At 37.4% G+C, this 18,330-nt stretch overlaps 4 protein-coding genes across 9 annotated transcripts in view; all 4 read right to left on the reverse strand.

Annotated features, from left to right (window-relative positions):
• Positions 1-18,330, reverse strand: part of LOC146467204 (putative skeletal organic matrix protein 5) — a 67,821-nt gene that overhangs the window by 41,156 nt on the left and 8,335 nt on the right. The window lies entirely within an intron of this gene.
• Positions 1-18,330, reverse strand: part of LOC146467208 (putative skeletal organic matrix protein 5) — a 41,099-nt gene that overhangs the window by 7,185 nt on the left and 15,584 nt on the right. The gene's annotated exons all lie outside the window — the stretch shown is intronic.
• The window catches only part of LOC146467209 (putative skeletal organic matrix protein 5), a 26,486-nt gene continuing 8,309 nt past the window's right edge, over positions 154-18,330 (reverse strand). The window contains exons 1-5 of one of the 5 annotated variants that reach the window (XM_085126301.1): positions 1,826-1,902; positions 1,499-1,696; positions 1,205-1,247; positions 915-1,041; positions 154-819 (exon numbers count right to left, since the gene is read on the reverse strand). In XM_085126301.1, coding sequence (XP_084982427.1) covers positions 292-819; positions 915-1,041; positions 1,205-1,247; positions 1,499-1,696; position 1,826 — 897 coding nt within the window. In that variant the 5' untranslated portion in view covers positions 1,827-1,902 and the 3' untranslated portion in view covers positions 154-291. The other 4 variants (XM_085126302.1, XM_085126304.1, XM_085126303.1 and 1 more) reach the window with 4 other exon arrangements.
• On the reverse strand, positions 10,223-17,178 carry LOC146467210 (uncharacterized). The gene is made up of 5 exons (XM_085126329.1): positions 17,091-17,178; positions 11,642-11,713; positions 11,165-11,350; positions 10,366-10,388; positions 10,223-10,325 (listed from the first exon to the last, which is right to left on the reverse strand). The coding sequence occupies exons 2-5, from the start codon at positions 11,703-11,705 to the stop codon at positions 10,275-10,277; spliced, it is 324 nt and encodes a 107-aa protein (XP_084982455.1). The 5' UTR covers positions 11,706-11,713; positions 17,091-17,178; the 3' UTR covers positions 10,223-10,274.

Below are 18,330 nucleotides of genomic sequence, written 5' to 3' on the forward strand. Positions count from 1 at the left end.
AATTGTTGGACAGCCTGTCAATGAGTTAGTTAGTTTGTCATTTAGTCATCAGCCTTTCAGTGAGTCTTTCACCTAGCTGTTAAAACTGTCAGTGGGTCAGTTGTTCATGGGCTGTCAACACGTGGGTCAGTCAGACAGTCAGCCAGCTCTTCAGTCAATCTGCCTTTGTCATTGCGTCAGTCCTTCCAACAGCCAGCCCACACTTCACTTTAATAACAGTCAAAACTAGTAAATAACTTTTTTATTGCTTTATTGAATATCTGACACGGTTATGTGAGAATCAGTCCTACTTTACTGGACCAAGATGTATCCCATGGCTTTGATCTTTTTGTTTCCATTATCCGGACTGGAGTTTGCTTCGTTTCCACACGTGTTGGAGTCACGATAATCCTGTGTACCAAAGCCGATTCTCGAGTCACAGGATGTACAATCCTTTTCGTTGTTTGCAAGGATACCGATTCTCGCTTTTGAATAAGGCTTGTTCGCACTTAGTTTTCCACCGATAATGTTAAACCCTTCCTTGTTACAGTATGACTGCAAGGAGGCCTGAGAACCAATCAGCGTCTTCCATGTGTTACGACCCAGTGACGTTGCACGGTATTTCCCGTCAGCAATCAGTGCGTACAGTGAGTTGGCCTGCTTATTGATGACGAGGAACTTGATCTGATGACCGATCTTCATACCGAGGCAGATCTTGGAGAAGGCTGTGTTCCAGTAGGTAGGCAGCTTGGTCTGTTGTGTGTCGAACCCAGTTTTCCCTCCTGCAAGGTTATAGGCATTTCTGTTGCTCCAAAAAGGAGAATCGTAACGGAATGTTTTCTGGAATAGACACAAGGAAACTTAGTCAATCCTCAGATGTTAAATATTAGAACAGCGTTTATCAAGAATGATATCGTCAGAGGACAGCTGCATACCTTTGTGCCGTCAATCTTCATGGCCAGCGTCCATCCTCCATCTCCGCATCCAAAGTTGCCCATGTGACAGTAAACAGGAATCTTCTGTGAACCAAACATCAGCGGATACACTTGGCTTTTGGTGGAACTGGAAAGGAAGAAAAATGATGTCTCACAGACTAATAAGGACATGCTATCTTTGGCTTTTTTCTTCAATTTTTGGGGAGTCTCAGAATCTTGAAATGAATTCCGAACCTTTCCTTTGTCTCGCTTAGTTAGCGGAATGTATCATAGTACACCTCAAAACCCACCTGCGTTTTTCATACTGTTCCTTACATGAAGAGGCGGGAACGGCTGTGAAAAAAGCAAAACTCCGATTAGATGTAGTTTTGAAAAATATGAGAATGAATACATTGGATTTCTATCTTTCCCTTTTTTGATTGATGCGCGAAAGACGAAAGACACGAGGGAGGGAACAAAGGCGTAGACGCGCGATAATTTCCCACTTTTGCGACCTTGTCGAACTGCGCTTAGTAAAGATACAGAAGCGATTTGAAACTTTCGAAAGGAAAGACGGCAAAAACACTGAAGACAAATCATTTTACCCGATGGCAGAGTAGGTGAAGGCTTGTTGACCACTGCAATGAGATTTTCCAGTTTAGATTGCAGCATTTTAATGGCATCGTTTGCGTCCGAATCCTGAAGCAGGTTACACATCAGATTACAAACCATCACCTTGTCGTACGGTTTGGCGCAAGATTGGGAGGAGTTGTTGGCGGCATTCACGGTCAGGGCGAGGAACACTGCAAGGAAATAAACTTGGATAGGCAAACGCATTTTGAGAAATCCGGTGAACGTTTTCAGCTGCTCAACAAAGATTGAAAGTCCTGTGGATTGCTGACAGTTATGGCTAACACGTAGGCTGCACTTACTTAAGTTCAAGGCAACCGAGAAGGTTGTGTTTACAATGTGGGAAAATTTTCTTGCTTGCTCTCCCGTCCAATCAACTTACTCCGAGTCATTTATTGTTATCTGAACTCACCTCAGTGCCTCTCGATTTCATCAATGAATTATTTACTAAAGTTACATATCGCAAATAACTTCTTCCATTCTCGTTGGTTATCCTGTATGAAATAAATACAATTTAAGGGAAGAAAGATCTGTATAAAATGAAAGAAAATAAACTAAAACCAAGGAGACCAGGAGAAGGATTGTTACGTTATTAGATTTCTAGATTTTTAACTTAGGTGAGCAACGTTTCTGTCGCCCGGTTAGCAAAGGAATATAAAAGAACTCCATTTTTTGCCCACCCTCCTCTTTTGGAATCATTCATTTTCGAGATTCGGCGCGTTTCTATCGTCAATTTTGTCGATAACTTTCTAGTCTTAGGGATGGTGCTTAGCTAAAAATTGTAAATACAAGTCATGATATGTAAAACGCTGCACGCCTAGGTGGATGATACAACGGCGAATTAACATATTTAGAGAGGTTGCTATAGCATGAGACAGTTAAGAGTACAGCTAATCTGCCACTTGTCTACCGAAGAGTTGCCCCAGGGAACTGAGATATACGGATGCTGAACATAGCCTCGAATCCCTGAGCTTCCAATCTTCCTAAGGAACGTTTGTTAAAAACTGCGACTCCGACTCGCTTTCTCGACTCGACTGCACAACAAGTCAATATTCAAAGGCTAATAGAATCCAGTTTTAACGGAAACATCGCTATGCCGATGCCGGAACTTCTTACACATCTGTAGCGTATAAACCTCGATTCGGATATCCTTTCCCACCGTCTTTTCACCTTCTTGTCTATTTCTAGTTCCGCGAAGACTTCTGTCAGAGTACTCACTGTTCTAACAACCCCTTCACACGGTGGTCCTTTGCCTTTGTTTATTCCCTCCATGATTTTCACGCTAGGGTACTTGCACGTCCTAACAAAATGTATTTGAACAAAACTGTTCAATTCTTCTTGTGAAATGCTTTAGTATTTTCTTTTTTTAACAGCTACATCTTACTTATACGATCGACTGAAACTGATCACAAAACTTTATTCAGCATTCGACACGAATACTAATAATAATTGTTATGCTCTGATTTCATGTTTACACACTTGCATTTGATCAATAATTCTTGGTATTACAAGTAGTTAAAATCACCCGTTTAATTTGTAATAATTTCAGGGAATAAAACCAAACGAAAACGAGGCGACTCTTTTGGAACTCACTTGATGGTATCTTTTACATGCCAGTTTAGCTTTATAGCATATTTAATTCTGTTGGACACAGCACCAATTTTTTAGATGCAAATAACAGGTCAAGGTCACTCATATTAACTTTTTAGTGTCTTTGTGAAAACATGAATTCTTCTAGCCTTTTTTCTGACATGTTATCATTGGCCAAAAAGACAGAATGAAAGTATTCAATGTATTCAAGGCGGGGATTGTAAGGAGAAAATAAGCCTGCGTCAGAGCAGTCATCTCCTTTACGACAGCCAACTGGAAACTCGTTCTCCCCGGAAGCATTTGTTCGCTACTTCTACCACTTGAAGAGGAACCGACTGCTAGGCAAGTTAAGAGAAAATAGACTTTGATTATTTCCGAGGAGACAAACATGTCGGTTGTGTTCAAAAGAAACAAAACTTCGGAATAGAGACCATTGTATAACTGTCACTTGAAGTATCGGAGTTGTTTAAACTGCTAACCAAAACTGAATACATATTGAATAAAACATTTGACAGCTCCATATTGCAAAATTAATAAATGCACGTATTACATTTCGTTAACGTGTTTATTTACACTCACCATTTTAGCTAGAATTTTTTTTGAACTCTTTCCTTTCGTGGGTCTCAGCTCAGTAATAAAAAGACACTGAATTCAGTTTTTGTTGGCCGTTTAATAGGCGTAGAAAAACTTGGATGTTTTTGTATAAATGGCACGAACGTAGCCCCGGACGCCTACTAAAAGTTTTTATTTCCAGTAATCATTACCGAGGGAAAATGATTTCGGAACCCTCACTTGAAAGAAAGTGGCCGCTTAACGGAGAGGTTTGTCTGTAAATTTCCGTACGTTTTTCCAGCTATGCCCTGAAAAACTCGCTTAAATTTCATACCTATTTGATAAAGAAATTCGGCAAACGGGTTGCGCTGTTAAAATTAAGGTGAGCTCATTTCTTGTTGATTCTCGTAGGTTAGGAGTGATTAGGACAAACTTGAAGGGACGAACGACTTCATAGCACACGGAAAAATAAAACCAAGAAGGTAGATGTTAAATTGTTGAATATCCTGTTTGTGGTGAGAAGATCAAATCCTCAGAAAACTCAAGCGCGAAAATGTCAGTTATCATAGCGACTTTAGAGAGCAACTGGAGTTACGTTAGCAAACTGAAAATAAAAGAATCCCTCCTTTCCCCTCAGCTAACTTTCGCTTCGGAATTATTCCGTCGTGTGATTTAGGCTCGTTTCATTTGACGCTTGTTTCAATTGCCTTCTGGTCTCGAAGGTCACGCCTTGTTCAATTGTTTTAAATGAAAGTCATTTCTTATACAAGTCGCACGCCGAAGTAGCTCAAACCTAGCCACGAACCACAGATTTTCTCACTAATCCTAAGACCGAAAGTTTGAACAAACCCCGACACACTTTTGATTACACAACCTTGCCTTCGCATGCTATGATATACAGCCTACTATACACGCATCGCTCTGCTGGGGCTGTAAATCTTTCGGATTGAAAATTATTATGTTTCCTCTCTTACCTGGATTTTCTGTTCGTTTTCCTCTTTTTTTCGTCCTTGTTTATCTTCCTTGTTCCAGTTTTTGTGAGCGCCTAACTTGCCGTTCTAACAGCTTCTTTATAATGGCCCTTCGCCTGTGTTTATTCTCTTCAAGGCCCGCCTCGTGCCAGCATAAGTAAAGGTTGGCTTATTTTCTCAGGTAAACGCAGTTAAAAAAAGTCGTCAGTTCCTCTTTCGAGATGCATCAGCTTTCTCTTAAGAATATCTTTCTGTTATAGACTAACTAGTTGGGTAAAACGTTCGACACCATTCGATAGGAAAAGCATTGTTATGTTTTGTTTAATTCGAAATTCCAAGTTTGCACTCGAGGTAGAATGACCATGTCTCGAATCTTAGTTTTAAAGGATCGCTTGTTTTTGGTAATATTTTAACTTTACGAAAACGAAACGAAACGATTCTTTTAAAACAAGACAAATCGTAACCTTTCCTGTAAATCAGTTGAGGTGAGAATATTTAAAATTTCTTGTCTTGGGACGAACTGGTATGTGTTCACAATCAAATGCAAATTACAGGAAGGTCACTCATGTGTACCCTGTCAGTTTCTTACTCAAAAATGTTAAATTCTCCCCACTATTTGGTCCAAGTTTTGAGTGAATCAAACTGAGAATTTAGTGGTCAATGCTTTGAGATTGTAAGGAGAAAATAAACTTTGATTACTTCTTGAGAAACAAGTGTGTTAGGTGTCTATGAGAAACTAATTTTCTGAACACAAACAATTCCATTACTGTCAGCTGATTCAAAGAAGTTGTTTAAACAAGTAGCCAAAACACGCAGACAGAAAAAGTTATTGACAGCTGCGTTTGAGGGACTGAAATATTTTCTTGATAGGGTCTGATAGTTGTTCTCCTTGCTTTCCTGTACCGTCTTGAAATGCGTTGCGGAAGGGATCTGGGGTCAAGGCATGGCAGTGTGTGAGAGGGAAGTTCGGTTGCACAGTGGAACAATAGTGTATAAAATGACTGTTGTTACACGCAGTGGCCTTCCTACATTTGAATTTTAATTGACCATTGTTGGCCTACTTGTGGTCAACAAAATCACATGAATACTCGCCTCTTTGGAGAATAACCAGTAATTTTTAATAAGATTACGACATTTTTTAATTTGTAAGACATGTTTCGATGTTACAAACATCATCGTCAGTTACAGAAAATTTGAAAAACCGTTAGGACTATATAGCAACTAAGCGAAACATGCATAATTAATTATGATTAAGTGACACTGACAAATAGAGAACATATCTGAGTGAGTAACAAAGTGTTGGAGAGAAAATAAAGCCTAAAGCATAAGTGGCAGGTTGACATGATGAACTTGTTGATTTAAATTGGGCTTTTCCCAATTTATATACATAGCCTCCTTAAGTTTAAGTTGAAATTTAATGGAGGCGGAATCAAGGATTTCGAAACAATCCGCAGAGCAAGATTGACGACACTGTTCTGAGCTTTGAAAGTGTTTGAAGATGTGTGAGGACTTGTCATAAGAGATATGTTAACGGAAGCCCAGCCAAGTATTGTTTAATTTAAAAAACCCTATCAATTAATGTTCTAATGAGACCGATTTTATATGACAGAGGTGCCAAACTGAGGTAATTGGTAAGCAGACCCATGAAGGTCTTCTTTCGGAAGGTACTAGTGACAATGGAACCATGGTGGGTATTGTCGATTAAGACATCCAAAAAGGCAAAAAATGATCAATTTCTTTCTCAAACGTGAAACGTATGTTCGGGTGTTGACTATTAAACCCCATTAAATTTCAACTTTAACTTAAGGAGGCTATGTATATAACTTGGGAAAAGCCCACTTTAAATCAACAAGTTCATCATGTCAACCTGGCACTTACGCTTTAGGCTTTATTTTCTTTCCAACACTTTGTTACTCACTCAAATATGTTCTCTATTTTTGTCACTTAATCTTAATTAATTCTGCATGTTTCGCTTAGTTGTATTATATGCCTAATGGTTTTGCAATTATTCTGTATCTGACGATGATGTTTGTAACATCGAAACATGTCTTACAAAAATGTCGTAATCTTCTTAAAAAATTACGATTTATTTGCTGCTGTCTCGACCTTTTGGTTTCACTGATTATCCACGACATACCAGCCAGAATAACCAGTCCTTTTATTCCATTGCTGATTTTTTCTTTCGTTTTACAACGTTAAGTGAGCGTAAAGTTTCATTTCAAGAGGAGTTCTCAAAATGCGTTTGTCTCACCAAGCTTCTTTTCTCGCAGACTTCCTTGTCATCATGACCGTGAATTACGACAAATCCTCTTAATCTTTCCCAAACCGAAACGTACGACAACGTGATAGTTTGTTATCGCCTTCTCGTAGACAGATCGCAACCAGTGAAAACCAAAAGACTGGAAAGCGACTGATCAGGAGAATGATTCAAAAGAGAATTTTGATTCATTTCAGGTTCCTTTGCGTCTGATCATAATTTTGCCAATGAATATCGAATTACCAAATACATAATACAACCGCTAAAAAACCGACCTTAGATAATTTTCTGTTATCTCTTTTTCTTGCGCAAAGGTCTTTCCTTCTATAAATTATGTCCTTTCTCTAGCACACCTGCGAGAGTGGAAGTAATTGTTTACGAAATCCAACTAGAATAAATTTCAAATTTAATGATACCTTTGAAGGAAAATTTTTGTGCAATTTAATATGCTCGGTTTACAAGTTCTCGAAAGTTATCTTCACGAAGAAACAAATTATTTCCCACCAGCAAATGTGTGATAAACTCCTTTCAATTCGTTGAATCCCCTAATAATAATCTTTAATCTTTTATTAGGAAGCTTTCATTCACTAAATGTGGTTTTCAGAAAGGTCCTATAAAGATTAAATATACAAAAGGTTAAAAAATACAATATATAAGACAAAATTTCAAAATGATAAAAACAGCAATTCAAACTAGAAGCTGAAACTACAAAGACTTAATGATCATCGATGGGGTTAAAAACTTCAAATTGATAAAAAATAAAAAATAAATAAAAAATGATAAAAGCAAAAAAGCTAAAACTACAAAAATTCTTATGGATAGGGTTAATTAAAAAACCTGGCAAACATGTTTCGCTTAAAAGTAGCAATATTCGGCGCATTTCTGGTCTCTCTCTCTAGTTCATTCCGGTCTTTTAGAGAGTGATGGCAAACTCTCTTCTTTCCCCAATTTCTGGTAACACGGGGTAGTCTGAGCATGTCTTTGTTCCTTGTACTCTAATTGTGAATGTCACTGTTCGTTAGTAAATTCATAGAGTGGTCCATAAGTCCATTAATGCACTTGTAAATATATATACAACGATGGTAAGATCTACGTTGACCCCTGACGTACGCGTTCGAATGTTTTCTGACTTTTGCTTATAATATAATTGGACTTGTGTTTGTTTGTCTACACTCAATACAAAATTTGCTGGTATGCTGTTTTGCAAGATACATGTACTATTTTTCTTGCAGTGTTGACACGCCGTTTATCTCAATACTGCTAACTTCAGAGTAGTCTTTTGAACTCAGGTTTACGGTTCATGTTGATTATTTCCCTTGGAGTTTTATTTTCTGATCTCGTCTCATTTTGCTTCATTTAAGAAAATTTGATGCTTAGCTAAAATAGTCAAACAAACGTCTCGCAACACTTTGGTTGGCATAAACTACTGACACGTTTTCTCGCATTCTATTTCTAATTTTAGCATTTATTTGTGACAATCTTGACAGAGGACAAACAGAAAATACTTAAAACAATAGGATATTACGGGAAAGAGTAGGATGTGGCAGTATTTTTTCTTAAAGTCTTTGCATGAACATTCGTTAAAAAGCGCATGTAAAACTAAAGTGTGATTTAATTTTCACCAAAACAAAGCTTACGCAGAACATTTATTCGCTTGTTTGTGCGAATTTTTTAAAGATCGTTGTTTAGTTTATTTATACTGTACTGCTTGCTATGAAATATTACAGTTTGTTTTTTTTATTTATTACTCCAATGATATATTTAAAGTCTGTTCAGATATAGAGCTGAGAGTTACTTCTCCGGTATTTTAACCTTCTCGTTTTCGCTATTCAAGGCAATAAAGTTATTTCAACGTCTCTTAAGAAATGTGTCTTGTTTAATAGCAAGTATTTATTAGTCGCGTGTTTTAATTGACCATTTCTATCAACTAAAGCTGTCAATTGTTTTTGTTAAATAGAAGACGTTTAAAAATTGTTCCATGGGCTTTTTACCTAGAGTTTCATTATGCAAACGTATGCTTTGGATTCGGGTCACTGCCTGCTTGCATAATTAGTGGCTAACGGACCGTTAACAAAGAGAGGTTACCCAAGAGTTTTAGTCTCTGATCTGATAGCCAAAAGCGCGTTTACCCCTGATAACGTGAGTAAAGGTGGACAGTTGTCCACATCAAACATTATCAACTTTATTATGATATACATATTGTGAAATCTGTGTGTGCATTAAGTTTGTGCGCGCCCTTTTTAACATGCACAATTTAGCAGCAAGAAATCAATGAAACGAAAAATAATGTTTTCTATTGTCTAAGCGATTCCATAGACATCTCCTTCAAAAACCTGTCAAACACATTCTATCTTTTTCTATAATGATAAAATCACATGACCCCCTTCTACCCCGATAATGCAATTATTCTATTTTTAGATTGCATTGTTCTCGTTTCCAGTAACGCAACCTCCATCCGTTCCATTCGACGATGCAACTATTCTATTTCTAATTTATGATGTCATCGTTTCCAATGGTGTAATCTCCTTTCTATGACGTCATTGGCGTTAATTTATTCCACCCTCAAGTTAATGAGATTCCCCCTGAAAAAAATGGCCCAAAACATCCCTACATCCCTACCATACTACTTAGGTGCTCCATCGGTGAACTTTGAACATTCAGTTGGAAGATGTGAAGGTCGGTGGTACGAGCTTAGATTGCTCTTAAAATACAAATACTTTATTACTCGCAGTATTCGATTCCCACGAGTTCTGTGAGGGGGTAATTAAAGACAGCGAAATGGTAGGGGTAAACCTACAATCTTCTCAATTCGGTTTCAAGGTCCAAAGTTTTTCAACTCTCTAAGTCAGGAAATTCAAGATAGTGAGAGTATTGGTTAATTTGGCAAAAGACTTAAAAAATTCCTTCTTACCTAGTCACATAAACTCTTTAAAGAGCTAGACACTCGTTTTCTTCTTGTTTTTCTTCCCTTAAAATAAACAATAACATAAACACAAAAACAAACAACATAATCTATCTACATACTCAGTACCGAAACTCACATTGTTTATTCTATATTTCTAGGAAGCCTTTGGTCCATAAGCCCCCTGGCTTCTATATCGGATTCCTTTCCAGAGCCTTTTTGTTTTCAAAACATCTAACAATTATTTATTTATTGTTAATGTATGTATTACACTAATTGTATGTATTACACTTTATGTATGCTTGTACTTTTTATGGTTTATGGCAAATAAAATTGAAACAACTTGAGCAATCGAGACAATAGACAAGGACTGGAGTAATAGCATTCCGTTAACTGCATCATGTGATTAAAAGAGAAAACAACTTCATCCATTACCTCGTGTTTAATGAAAATTATTTGCAACCATTACATTGTGTTTACTAAAATTTTCTTGCTGAGATTGACACGCAAGGGCTCCTTTTTTCATCATTACGTGCCACTTTTCACTTCCAACTACTTTTACGACCCACGGCGCCATGGCCACCTAGCTTGCGCTGTTGAAAAACGACAAAAGAAAACTTGATATTTTAGAATTCCATTCGGAAAGTGACTAAGTGAGCATTAGGGAACTTAAGCACAGACGATTTTGAGCCACTAACGGCAACCGGAAATTGAGTTTTTCCCTTTTTGGAGCGTTTTCATATCATCGCGTTTGTAACCTCAAGCTACAGTCATCAACAAGAGCTTTTCCTGTTCGTGATAAGGAGCAAAACCACGCCAAAAAAGGAGACATTTGACTTCCGGCTGCTGAACGTCTGTGCTTAAGCTCTCTATTTAACTGCATGGCGGGACCTGCGAAGTAGACAGGAACCTTGCCAGCCACGGAAGTCACTTCGCTGCAACTCGATAAAACTCTGGTGTGAGTCTTCCTTTATCGTATACTTTAGCAACATCAAACAAATTTAATAGAAGGTACAGTTAATCAAACGGCTCATCTGTGCCAGACAAAAATGACAATGCTACATTACGGCTTCAATGCTTACATGAGTGTTTTAGATTGACCGAGGAGGAATAGCCCACTTTGAAAAAGAGTGAAAGCCTGGGTCGAGAATAGCTGCCCAAGCAATTGTGGGAAGGTTTGGGGGGACGTTAGCTATTATCGTCGCATTCAGCGTTCCCCCAAACAATTCCACAATCAATTGGGGAGTTACTCTTCATGCACCTAGGCCATCACTCAATTTCAAAGTGGGCTATTGTTTACCGAACTCTGGGATACAAATAGTCGACCACAATTATGTTTGAATCCATAATGGTTTGTTACTGTATTCACCTCCTTTTTTTCCACAACATATCTTGCCGCCTGAGCAATTGTCGTCGTAGTGGGAGAGGTGGGTTTTGTAAACCTTTTGGCCTGCACAACTGTTGAAACAGCATCCTACCGCACTCCCACGAGGGCTCTCAATATTCATGCATGCAGTATCACCTCCACAATTGCCATCATTCTGTACAGCTCTAGCTGTAAACAAGAGACATATGTATTGCTGTGTGTATCATCTCAAAGTTGAAGTTTCTGACGCCCTCTTCTGCGACACTGTTCAGCACCTTACGTATAATTCAATCATATTAATCCCTATATGTACTCCAATTATTTCTAATTTTTTTTGTCATATCTATGTACAGAAGAAGATCGAATGGGTGAAACGTATACATTAGACAATGATTCAAATCTTTGCGACTAGCCCCTCCGCCTCTGGTTTGTAATATAAAACAAACACCTACAAATCAGGCCAGCGTTAAAAAGACATACCTTTCCTGGCAACAGTCAGGTTAACAAGCAGACAAGCCAACAGAATAGCCTGTTTGAAACCCATTTTGAACTCTGAAAAAACGAATTAATACCAATTTTTTTTATATAATCCTTAATCAAGCCAAAGTACAGCATGTTACTTCTACAATCAAGCACAACAGGGTTAAAAGAAAATTAAAATTCACGATGCCATTGTACGCACGCGACAGTAACGCGGTACGCGAGAACGTAAAATATATGATCACCGACCCCCTGCCCCGTACAATGTTGAGAACGTGTAAGTAAATGCCTCATGGTACTTTAACATTGTATGAGGGAGGGTGTGGGGGAGTAAAATGCGGTGTAAACAGATAACAAGGCTTCTTTAGTTAAGTCACATTAAATAAGCAATTCTTGATGCTTTAAATGTCTGATACCGATGTTTTATTACTTTTCTTGCATCATGCTCAGTACTGTCAAATGGCATAAAAAATAGTAACTACATCACATGATAACTTTTGGCGTCTTCTGTATTCGGGAGACACATTGCCAACTCCTCGCACTGGGAAATTATTCTTAATGCCCTAAGCCCTAATTAATATAAATCCCTACAAAAGTAACAATTCTATAACTTGATTCGGAAAACTAAAAAACAATCACCAACTCTTTTTGCTGAAGAACCCTAACAGGGAAGACCTCAAGCTACATTCGTTCCTACCAAAACGCTACTGCAGTTGCTTTGACAAATTTAGAACCCAGAAAGGCTCTAGGGTGAGGGTTAATTTAACCTTTATTGCGTCGTTCGTCGCTAGAAGTTGTTCTTTCTTTTGCTTTCGTCGGTTGCAATGTTCACACTTCTAAAGGGAACTTCTATAAAGCCTGAAAAGTTAGGAACACATTTTAGTTTAAAGATTGGCTCTGAGCTTATTTAGAAATGAAATGTACTTTTAGCATTTTTCCAGAGATGTATTGGAATTACAAACACGACTTTGTGATCCACCTGGCTTTAAGAGGAACTCACTCACTACGTTTGCTTTTCTGTTTCGTCTTCACTAAGCTCAACAGATGTAATATTCTTCCTGGATCTCTACCGTGCCTTTAGTGAATCGCTTTGCCTTAAAGCAGTTCTTTGACTTACTCTTTCTGTGAACGCGGATTTGACTTATAGTTCTTAAGTCACATTAGCATGTAAGAAATTTTAAGCTATAAGCTAATGGAACCCTATTAATAAGAAAATATCGATTGGTATATTGCCATAGAAACAACATTTCGCTTTCGATGCTTCATAAACAAAAGTAGAACCAATTTCTTTTTTCATGGATGTAGTGAAATTCCACTAATACACATTTTTGTCTGCGATTTAAACTCCCCCTAACAGGTTTAAATTGAAATTACTTAAGCAAATAAATATTCAATGATGACTATTACTTCCCAAACACCTGGTCTTCTTTTTTCCAATCGGATTTAAGCAACCTATCATATCTACACATTTTATTGGTAGATGTAACTAGAAAATGGGAATTTTTTCATTTGTGCGTTATTATTCTGTCGTAAACACAGAGTTTTATCATTTTTTCCCTTTGTTAAAATGAGACTATCGAAGTAGTCAAATGTTTTGTTTTGGGTAATTTTATTTTCTGTGCTTTTATATGTTTGGTGGAGAGGGCTTGGATTTTAGATTTTTCACTTAATTTCATCTTTACTCCTTTTCCCTCTCTTGATTATTGTCAATGTGTGCTGCGGCGTAGGCTTCCATGAATCCAGAGTAATACAATTTTGAAGTTGAAAGTTACCCGAGGTTTTGATTGATAGGTTATGATATGTTTGATTGATTGATATTGATATGTATCTCGACTGCAAGCAGAACAAAAGAACTCCAAAGCAAAAAAACTCATTTGTTCAATTGAAATGACAATATTTGGCCGATAAAGTGTCAATTTTGCTAGATAAAGATCCACGGCTACCGATGGTAAAAGCACAATTCTCACGAAACAAAACCACATGCTGAATATGTATTTATTGCATAATACAATACTCGAAGAAAGCAGCTGGCATTTGTAAGAATAAGTGCTCATTGCAAAGAACTCTGAGAAAGATCTTTTTGAGCTTCAAGGTATTTGGCAGAATGGCGTCCTTTAGAAAAACCAACATGAGTTGATTTTAGGCGAGACACGGAAAAACTTACAGCCCTCCATGAACAGGCCTCCCTTCTAAAAATTCAATGAAAGGCTAAACAACTGTCCTGTCGACTTCCAGTGAAGCAATTTTTAAAGGTAGTTTTACATTTTTTCACATCCTTTCATTTGCGTGATGGCTCAAGTGTATGGAATGTTTATTACTATTACTATATAATTGTTTTGCTGTTTATGCCTGATCACGGTATTGTAATCTTCTTCTTCTGTGTACTTGAAGGACAGATTCGGTCCACCTATTAAACTGGCAAGTTATTCGAATTATACTTAGCTACAAGTTTCAAGCCTAAATTACGGCTGTTCAATGCAGCCGAAATATAGGCCTTAAAGAAAACACTGGTTGTCTTCAATTGTGATTACTATATAATTCGCGCGGCTAAGCTCAATTTATTAACCTCGCTACGCTCGGGCCTTTTGATGATTGATCATCGTCCATTTTGGTTTAAAGGAAACTTTACTGGAAAGCTTCTGGTATTCGAACGCTATAACAAAAGTTACTCACTACTTTTGCTTTGCTGTTCTCTCTTCACAAAGTTTAACAGATGTCGTATTCACCCTGGATCTCTATCGTTGATATGCTATTTGGCTTCGCTTCAAAGTGGTTCTTCAATTCACTTTTTCTCTGAACCCGGGCTTGACTAATAGGGTCAGTGGTTTTTAGTAATATTAGCATGTTATAAATTTTAGTGCAAATAATTTCTGCATTTTTGGAGCTTAAGATACATTGTCCACTCATTGTACTGGCAAATTATTCCTATTTGTACTGAGCCACAGACGATTCGATCAGTTTTAGTGAAGAACCCGTCCTTGCTTCAAGAAACAAGTCTACTTGATTTCGTAAACTAAAGATTATCGTCAATTCTATCTAGACCTCAAGGTAACTGAATTCTCTCCTACAATCCCCAAACATACATGCACCTGTATTCGTGATTAATACAATAATGGCCTCACACTTACGCCTCACACGATTCCATCCACAAACTCGAAAGTGAGAACCAGCCAGCCCGGTGGCATATCAGACAGGATAAGAGCAAAACAATACACAGTATCTTCCATTTGAATTATCTAACATAGGAAAAGGGCTAATTTAACATATCTTATGTAGTTGCCCTCTAAAACCTTTTTTATCGTTTGCTATTGTCTTTTACAATCTTCACACTTTGAAAGGAACTTTGTTTAAAGACCGAAACGTCAGCAGCACATTTTAGTTCAAAGATTTGCTTTGGGTGTACTTAGAAAGTAAATGTTAATACATGTACAAATGATCAACGTTAAAGCCAGAGAAGTGTTGCAATAAGTGGTACGATTTCATCATCCATTGGTGTTCAAGAAAAACTCTCACGAAAAGCTTATCATATCCGTAAAGTTATAACACAAGTTACTTACTACTTTGCTTTGCTCAGTGTTCTCTCTTCACGAAATTCAACAGGTGTGGTATTCTCCCAAGAACTTTATCGTCCCTCAATTTGTGTGGCTTCGCCTCAAAGTGGTTCTTCGACTAACACTTTCACTGAATCTGGGCTTTGACTAATATGCTGGTTGTTAAAATCATATTAGCATGAGATAAATTTCAGCCTATCAGCTCGTGGAACTTTGATTAGTAAGAACATGTAAGAATCGATTGGGATACTGGGCTAGAAATAACATTTCACGTGGAATGCTTAATAATCAAAAGAAAAGCCAATGTCTCTTTCATGGACGCAGGAAAATTCCTCTAATAGATTTTTTTTGTTTGCCAGTTAAACTTTTTTTCTCCAAAAGCTTTGAATTGAAACCTATTGAGAAAATAAGTTTTCAATGATGACACTTACTTCCTAAACACTTTCTACATGACCATGTGATCTAAAGGATCTATTATATTAACATATTTTATTATTAAATGTCGTTTGAAAATGGGAATTTGATCATTTGAGAATGCGGATGATCCCGGCTTTCCTAAAGAGCGAGTTTTGCCAGTTAATGGGGGTGTTGGTAAAAGTCTTCATAGAAGAAGAAAAACGACTTACATACAGGGAAAACTTTCTCATTTGTTTAATATTTAATCGACTAAGAGTCAAGTTGTCAAGATAAAGATCTGCAGCTGGCTGCTAATCTTACAAAACTGACTGAAAGTTTCTGAATAAACAACATCACTTGCTGAATATGTATTTATTGCGTCATAAAACTGATATTTCGTTCATACAATAAAAGCTGAAGAATAATGGTATTGGTGAGGAGAACTGAGTTGCCATCGAAAAGAATTGAAAAGGATCTTATAAAAGTTAGGTTTTTTTCTTTAGAAGAAAAGAGCCACCTCCACATGATTTGTAAGAGACAAGACGAGTTACAGCCCTCCACGAATACAAATTCCTTCTATAAATTCAATAAAAGGCTCAACGATTTTCCTGCTGAAATCCAGTGAGGCATTTTCAAAGACATTATTAAAATTCTTTTCACGTCCTCTGATCGCGTGATTGCTCGAGCGCATGGAATATTTATATTACTATTATTATATAATTGTTTTGCTTTTTATGTCTGATCACGGCATTGTCTTATTACGTGTTATGCATCATGGTCAGGGCTATGAAATGGTAAAAATAGGAAACACAATACAATAAAACTGTTGGCATCCTCTGTACTTAAAAGACAGATTCGGTGCACTTATTGCACCGGCAAGTTATTCCAATTGTACTGAGCGCTAAAGAAGCGCCAATCGTAGCTACAAGTTTCAAGTCTAACCGAATTCGAAAAGTAAAGAAGCAATATCTCTATCTACTTTCTCAACGTAAAAGGAGAGATCTCTATACGTAACTTATTTCCCAAAAAATTATCAAGTCTAGCTTCATTCTTAATTCATTGTAATAAATGGCCTCACACTTAACGATTCCATCCACAAACTCAAAACTAAGAACCATGCTGTCCGGTAGCATAACAGAATTGGCATCACATTAAACCACGACAGAGTAGCTTTCATTTGAATGACCTAACACAGGAAAGCCAAAGCGAGGGGCTAACTTACTGTGTCTTATATTGTTACTCGCTAAGAATTTGTTTTTCAGTTTTGCCAGTAACAATCTTCACACTTCTAAAGAAACTTTCCCCAAAGATGGACTGAATTGCTAAAAACCCTTTGCAGTTCATATTATGGCTTTGCTTGTATTTGGAAAGAGAATCTATGGTTAACGTTAATCGAGAGGTTTGTTGCAATTGAAACAGAATACGATGATTTCATTGTCCATTTTGGCTTAAAAGAAACGGAAAGCTTTCGGTATTCGAACGCTGTAACAAAAGTTACTCACTACTTTTGCTTTGCTGTTCTCTGTTCACCAAGTTCAACAGATGTAGTATTCTCCCTGGATCTGTATAGTCCCTATACTGTGTGGTTTCACCTCAAAATGGTTCTTTAACTCACTCTTTCTCTGAACCAGGGCTTGACTAATATGGTCAGTGGTTTTTAGTCACATTAGCATGTTATAAATTTTAGTGCAAATAATTTCTGCGTTTGGAAGCTTAAGATACATTGTCCACTTATTATACTGGCAAATTATTCCTATTTGTACTGAGCCCCAGACGGCTCTGTTTAGTAAAGAACCGGCGTCCTTGCTACAAGAAACAAGTCCACTTGAATTCGTAAACTAAAGATTAGCGCCAATTCTATCTAATTTCGCACCCTAAAAGGGAAGACCTCCAGGTAAATTTTCTCCCATAATCCCCAAACATACATGCACCTGTATTCGTGATTAATACAATAATGGCCTCACACTTACGCCTCACACGATTCCATCCACAAACTCGAAAGTGAGAACCAGCCAGCCCGGTAGCATAACAGACAGGTTAAGAGCAAAACAATACACAGTATCTTCCATTTGAATGATCTAACATAGGAAAAGGGCTAATTTAACATATCTTATGTTGTTGCCCTCTAAAACCTTTTTTATCTTTCTCTTTTGTCTTTTACAATCTTCCCACTTTGAGAGGAAAAAACTTTCTAATGCAAATAACAGAAAGGTCCATCATGTTTACCTTGTTAGACTCTCGCTCAAAGCGTCAATTGTTCTTAGCGATTTCTTTACAAATCGAATAAGTTTTTTGCGTCTATCAATTCCAGCAGTGCCAACTCCCCCCCACCGCCACCCCCGCGTGCGTTAGTAGACCATCTTTAGAACCTCTCCGGGTTTCTAAACTTAAAAGTCCAAAAACGGGAGTGGCATAATAGGACGGTCATAACCTCTTAGTAACCATGAATTCTAGATAAGACCTCAAATCGTCCATATCTACTATTTCCAGTATTTGTCAGTTTAACCATTACGTTAATGATTGGATTTCTCTCTCGTCTTCTGTTTAATATGTGTTCAACGAGTATCAATTCCTCTTAAGACGATCTTTTAAATAACATACCGGACTGCGCTCCCATTCACCCGGAGTCATATTCTTATCGCTTTCACCCAGTTTTTATGCCATTTCTAAATTTACTTTGTTTTTTGTTCACTACATTATATGTTACGTTTAGACATTTTCTTTTGTACATTTTTATATATT

This window comes from Pavona decussata, unplaced genomic scaffold (assembly GCF_977016875.1).
Source record: "Pavona decussata unplaced genomic scaffold, jaPavDecu1.1 SCAFFOLD_137, whole genome shotgun sequence".
Lineage (NCBI taxonomy): Eukaryota > Metazoa > Cnidaria > Anthozoa > Scleractinia > Agariciidae > Pavona > Pavona decussata.